Source organism: Alosa pseudoharengus, unplaced genomic scaffold (genome assembly GCF_046254945.1).
Source record: "Alosa pseudoharengus isolate Yale_2024_CS ecotype anadromous, Long Island Sound unplaced genomic scaffold, YU_APseudo_1.1 YU_APseudo_1.1_scf_17, whole genome shotgun sequence".
In the NCBI taxonomy this organism is placed as follows: Eukaryota; Metazoa; Chordata; class Actinopteri; order Clupeiformes; family Clupeidae; genus Alosa; species Alosa pseudoharengus.
The window spans coordinates 3,547,788-3,554,824 of NW_027468640.1; the positions used below are offsets into that span (position 1 = coordinate 3,547,788).

Here is a 7,037-nt window from a genome sequence, read left to right on the forward strand (position 1 = left end):
GGCAGTTTTCCTATTGTTCTCTATGGTTCTGCAGCGGAACAGGGGCAGGTTTCCTATTGTTCCTATTGTTCTCTATGGTTCTGCAGCGGAACAGGGGCAGGTTTCCTATTGTTCTCTATGGTTCTGCAGCGGAACAGGGGCAGCGTTACTTAGGAACGAGATGGAACTTATTGTGGTCTGAACGTTGCGTTACAAGCACATTTGGCTGCCAGTCAGTTGAGCAAATTTGTCTGGATAAAACTCTAAATAATCAAACTCTTATTAAATGAAGTCAAAATGATGTTACGAGAGAGCTTTAGGTCTCTTCATACTTACCTAAAATTACAAAATAGTTTTTTTGATCTTGATATAAGATGAATAACACTTGGTTAGATTTTATAAAGTGCAGTGTAAATATTGATGTATATACTTCAATGTATGTCACTGTTGTAGCATCTGTTCAGACCTGCTCAATCAAACACATCAGGAGAGACTCTGTTCAGACCTGCTCAATCAAACACATCACAAGAGACTCTGTTCAGACCTGCTCAATCGAACACATTACAAGAGACTCTGTTCAGACCTGCTCAATCAAACACATCACGAGAGACTCTGTTCAGACCTGCTCAATCAAACACATCACAAGAGACTCTGTTCAGACCTGCTCAATCGAACACATCACATCAGACCTGCTCAATCCTATCAGGTGAGACATTTGAATCCAACTTAACCAACGGAACGCTATACAATGAAATCCTAAACGCCTGAACGCACACACATACACATACATACAAACACACACACACATACATACATACACACACACACACACACACACACACACACACACACACACACACACACACAGACACACATACAGACACACACACACACACACACACACACAGACACACATACAGACACACATACAGACACACACACAGAGACACACACACACAGACACACACACACACACACAAAGACACACACACATAGAGACACACACACACACACACACACACACACACACACACACACACAGACACACATACAGACACACACAGACACACACATACAGACACACACAGACACACACAGACACACACAGACACAGACACAGACACAGACACAGACAGACACACACACACACACACACACACACACACACATACCTGAATGAGAGCATTCTCTGATCCCACTAAGGCCACTAGACCATTAAGGGCTGCAAGCCTCTGCATGGTGGGACAACCCTAAGAGAGAGAGAGAGACAGAGAGAGAGAGAGAGGGAGGAAAAGAGAGGAGAAGAGAAAGAGAGACAGAGAGAGAGAGAGAGGGAGGAGAAGAGAAAGAGAGGGAGAGAGAGAGCGAGGGAGAGGGAGGAAGAGAGAGAGAAAGATGAAAAGTGTTCAGTGTGTGGTGTTATGAGGTGTGTGTGTGTGTGTGTGTGTGTGTGTGTGTGTGTGTGTAGTGGGCAGCATTGGGACCTTACCTCTGCCAGCAGGATCTTGGTCCAGGCGGCCAGTAGGCGGGGCAGAATGTCTTCGGCCTTCCCATGACCACACGAGGAGAGACCGCTGACCACCACACCCAGAGACAACGCCAAACCAGGGGTCTACAACACACACACACACACACACATTACAGAGAGCACACACACGCACACACACACACACACATTACAGAGAGCACACACACGCGCACACACACACACATACACACACACACACACACACACACACATTACAGAGAGCACACACACACTTCCCTGTGGAGGGGAAACGTGGTCGCCATGGTGCGTGAGTATGTGTGTGTGTGTGTGTGTGTATCTGGTTCTAAGGATCCCCATTAGTGAGGGTAAGTTTAAAGGGTGGATTAGCATGATTAGCGTGATTAGCGGAGCTATTAGGGTAATCCCAGTGCTGTGTGTGTGTGTGTGTGTGTGTGTGTGTGTGTGTGTGTGTGTGAGATCCCAGCAGGGGGGGGGGGGACACACCAAACACAATGAGGCTTAGGAGGGGATTTGTCGCTCCGCAGATAACAGACACCAGAGGTACCGCAGGAGAAAGAGAGAGAGAGAGAGAGGGGGGAGAGAGAGAGAGAGAGAGGGAGAGAGAAAGAGAGGGTGGAGAGAGAGAGAGAGAGAGGGAGAGAGAAAGAGAGAGAAGGAGGAGAGAGAAAGAGAGGGGGGAGAGAGAGAGGGAGAGAAAGAGAGCGAGAGAGGGGGGAGTGAGAGAGAGAGAGTGAGAGGGAGAGAGAGAGGAGAGAGGGTCTGCAATCTGCATATGAACCCTAACGAGACAGAATGAGAGAGAGGAGAGGGAGAGAGAATGAGAGAGAGAGAGAATGAGAGAGAGAATGAGAGAGAGAGAGAGAGGGGGGGTTCACCCTACACACCTTAATAAATGAATATGTACAGTAAACCAAAATAAAACAAAAGCATTCGCTTGCTTTGTAGATTCCCAGAAGGCCTTTGATTCTATTTGGCATGATGACCTATTCTGTAAACTTATTGAAACTGGTGTAAGGGGAAAAACATACAATGTAATAAAAACAATGTACTTGTACAACAAATGTGCAATTAAAATTGAAAACAAACAAACAGAATTCTTCACTCAAGAACGGGGTGTGAGACAGGGCTGTCCTCTATCGCCGACCCTCTTCAATATCTATGTTAATGAGCTGGCCAAAAGACTCCAGCAGTCCGCAGCTCCTGGCATCCTATTAAATGACTCCGAAGTCAAATTTCTTCTCTTTGCGGACGACTTGGTTCTGCTGTCTCCAACAGAAGAGGGTCTGCAGCAGAACCTACATTTCCTGCACAAGTTCTGTCAGACCTGGGCCCTGACTATTAACCCACAAAAAACAAAAACACTAACCTTCCAGAAAGAATCCAGAAATCAGGGAAATAAATTAACCCTTGGTACATATGCAATCGAACAAGTAAAAAGTTACACATACCTTGGGCTGAAAATCAGTTCAACTGGTTAATTTCAACTTGGCCGTGAATGATTTGAAAGAGAAAGCAAGAAGGGCTTTCTACGTCATCAAAAAATCTACTCAATCTGACATACACATTCAGATCTGGCTCAAAATATTCCAAACAATTATTGAACCAATGTCATTATACGGCAGTGAAGTGTGGACTCCTCTTACATACAACGGATTTGAAAAATGGGACAAACACCCAATCCAAACCCTGCATGCAGAGTTCTGTAAACGTATCCTCAAGGTACAGAGGAACACACCTAACAATGCATGCAGGGCTGAATTAGGCTAACACCCTTTATCAATTAAAATAGAAAAAAGAGCCATCAAATTCTTCGAACATTTTAAAACAAGCGACTCCAACTCCTATTGTTATAAAGCCCTCAAAAGCCAAGAGATGAGTGTAAAAACAAGTCCCCTCATCCAGCTAGTCCTGAGACTCACACATACTAATAGTACAACTAACACAACTAATAGTCAGCCTCAGGACCTTGCCACCCTTTCTCAAACAATTCGGCCTAACCAAATTATAAATGCAGAAAAACAAAATTACTTATCATATTGGACTAAAACAACAAAAAGACAAAATAAACTTCAATGTTATTTGGCCCTAAGCAGACTACCTATCCACAGTCACTGATACCAGACAGAGAAAAACCTTGACGTGTGTGTGCGTGTGTGTGCATGTGTGTGTGCGACGTGCGTGTGTGTGTTTTTACCTGTTGACTCTCTTCAGTCATGCTTCGTAAGGTGTGTGTGTGTGTGTGTGCGTTTTTACCTGTTGACTCTCTTCAGTCATGCTTCGTAAGGTGTGTGTGTGTGTGTGTGTGTGTGTGTGTGTGTGTGTGTGTGTTTTTACCTGTTGACTCTCTTCAGTCATGCTTCGTAAGGTGTGTGTGTGTGTGTGTGTGTGTGTTTTTACCTGTTGACTCTTCAGTCATGCTTCGTAAGGTGTGTGTGTGTGTGTGTGTGTTTTTACCTGTTGACTCTCTTCAGTCATGCTTCGTAAGGTGTGTGTGTGTGTGTTTACCTGTTGACTCTCTTCAGTCATGCTTCGTAAGGTGTTCATGATCTCCTCTGCCTTATCAGCCGACACCTGCCCAGAGCTGAACCCTGACACACACACACACGCCACAGAGTACGCTAGCACCTACACACACACACACACACACACACACACACACACACACACAAAAAAAGACAATCAGTAAAAGAGCAAGAGGAAAACCAGAGGGCATTTAGGCTCTTGTCCAGCCTCACCTATCCTGTCATCACCTGTGCCATCCTAATGCCCACTACAACCCACCATCACCTGTGCCACCCTAATGCCCACTACAACCCACCATCACCTGTGCCCTCCTAATGCCCACTACAACCCACCATCGTCTGTGCCATCCTAATGCCCACTACAACCCAACCTCACCTGTTAGCCCCTAATGCCCACTACAATCCACCATCACCTGTGCCATCCTAATGCCTACTACAACCCAACCTCACCATTACCTGTGCCACCCTAATGCCCACTACAACCCAACCTCACCTGTTAGCCCCTAATGCCCACTACAACCCACCATCACCTGTGCCATCCTAATGCCCACTACAACCCACCATCGTCTGTGCCATCCTAATGCCCTCCACAACCCAACCTCACCATCACCTGTGCCATCCTAATGCCCACTACAACCCACCATCGTCTGTGCCATCCTAATGCCCACTACAACCCACCCCTAATGCCCACTACAACCCACCATCGTCTGTGCCATCCTAATGCCCACTACAACCCACCATCGTCTGTGCCATCCTAATGCCCACTACAACCCACCATCGTCTGTGCCATCCTAATGCCCTCCACAACCCAACCTCACCATCGCCTGTGCCATCCTAATGCCCACTACAACCCAGCTTGTTATCGGAGAGAGCTCCACCCTCAGAAATGCCCTCTAGTTTGACCTGCAGTGTGTGTGCGTATGTCTTAGTGTGCGTCTCTCTCTCTCTGTGTGTGTGTGTGTGTGTGTGTGTGTGTGTTTAAATGGGTGCTATATGTACAAAGAACTGCAAGTCATGCCTGTATTGTTGACCTAGCTGCCTTTGAACAAACATTCACAGAGTGCCAGGTTGGTGTGAGAGCTCTGATGATATGATTGGAGCTCTGATGATATGATTGGAGCTCTGATGATTGGTGTAAGAGCTCTGATGATTGGTGTGAGAGCTCTGATGATTGGTGTGAGAGCTCTGATGATATGATTGGAGCTCTGATGATTGGTGTGAGAGCTCTGATGATTGGTGTAAGAGCTCTGATGATTGGTGTAAGAGCTCTGATGATTGGTGTGAGAGCTCTGATGATTGGTGTAAGAGCTCTGATGATTGGTGTGAGAGCTCTGATGATATGATTGGAGCTCTGATGATTGGTGTGAGAGCTCTGGTGATTGGTGTAAGAGCTCTGATGATATGATTGGAGCTCTGATGATTGGTGTGAGAGCTCTGATGATATGATTGGAGCTCTGATGATTGGTGTGAGAGCTCTGATGATTGGTGTAAGAGCTCTGATGATTGGTGTGAGAGCTCTGATGATTTGTGTGAGAGCTCTGATGATATGATTGGAGCTCTGATGATTGGTGTGAGAGCTCTGATGATTGGTGTAAGAGCTCTGATGATTGGTGTGAGAGCTCTGATGATTGGTGTAAGAGCTCTGATGATTGGTGTGAGAGCTCTGATGATATGATTGGAGCTCTGATGATTGGTGTGAGAGCTCTGATGATTGGTGTAAGAGCTCTGATGATTGGTGTGAGAGCTCTGATGATATGATTGGAGCTCTGATGATTGGTGTGAGAGCTCTGATGATTGGTGTGAGAGCTCTGATGATATGATTGGAGCTCTGATGATTGGTGTAAGAGCTCTGATGACGTGTTTTGGAACATCCCGAACACCCTGGATGTTGTGTTGTGCAGAGAGATGGAGTGACGTCTGAAAGTGACAGGTTCAAACTCATAGGTTGTGTCTATGGCCTACATATGGATATAGAGGCTTACTGTTACCATGAGGGACATATTTGAATCCCTTCTGTGTTATAATGAAGATTTCAAATGTGTGTGTGTGTGTGTGTGTGTGTGTGTGTGTGTGTGTATGTTAGTGTGTGACTGTGTTTGTGTGTGTGTGTGTATGTATGTGTGTCTGTATACAATATATGTCTGTGTGCATGTGTGTGTGTGTGCATCTCTGTGTATATATATATGTGTGTGTGTGTGTGTGTGTGTGTTCTCTGACCTCCTGTGTCATGCGTGCCTGCTGCCCACTGGAGTCCTGCAGGCTAGCGATCAGCTTGTCGAAGGAGAGCTGCAGTCGCCCACTACGCTCCGACTGACCGCTGCCACTCAGCGCACACAGAGCCAATCCCGTGCCCAGCACACAGCCCGCACTGCCCACAACGACCACCAGGGGGAGAGAGCACAGGGAGAGGAGGAGGAGGAGGAGGAGGAGGAGGAGAGGAAGAGAGGAGGAGGAGGAGAAGAGGAGAGAGGAGAGAGTAGAGGAGAGAAGAGAGAGGAGAAGAAGGAGGAGGAGGAGGAGAGGAGAGAGTAGAGGAGAGAGGAGAAGAGGAGAAGAGGAGAAGAAGGAGGAGGAGGAGAGGAAGAGAGGAGGAGGAGGAAGGAGAGGAGGAGAGGAGAAGGTAAAAAAGAAGGAGGAGAGTAGAAGAAGAGATGAGGAGAGGACGAGGAAAGAGGAGAAGAAGAGGAGGAGAGGAGGAGGAGGAGGAGGAGGAGGAGGAGGAGAGGAAGAGAGGAGGGGGAGGAAGGAGAGGAGGAGGAGGAGAAGGTAAAAAAGAAGGAGGAGAGTAGAAGAAGAGATGAGGAGAGGACGAGGAAAGAGGAGAAGAAGAGGAGGAGGAGGAGGAGGAGGAGGAGGAGAGGAGGAGGAAAGAGGAGGAGAGGAGGAGGAGGAGGAGGAGAAGAAGAGGAGGAGGAAAGAGGAGGAGAGGAGGAGGAGGAGGAGGAGAAGAAGAGGAGGAGGAAAGAGGAGGAGAGGAGGAGGAGGAGGAGGAGAAGAAGAGGAGGAGGAAAGAGGAGGAGAGGAGG

The 7,037-nt window shown here is 47.2% G+C and overlaps 1 protein-coding gene across 1 annotated transcript in view; it reads right to left on the bottom strand.

Annotated features, from left to right (window-relative positions):
- The window catches only part of focad (focadhesin), a 100,292-nt gene that overhangs the window by 17,879 nt on the left and 75,376 nt on the right, over nt 1-7,037 (bottom strand). Inside the window, exons 27-29 of the mRNA XM_076289557.1 lie at nt 3,995-4,114; nt 1,469-1,591; nt 1,152-1,229 (exon numbers count right to left, since the gene is read on the bottom strand). Coding sequence (XP_076145672.1) covers nt 1,152-1,229; nt 1,469-1,591; nt 3,995-4,114 — 321 coding nt within the window. The remainder of the gene's footprint in view (nt 1-1,151; nt 1,230-1,468; nt 1,592-3,994; nt 4,115-7,037) is intronic.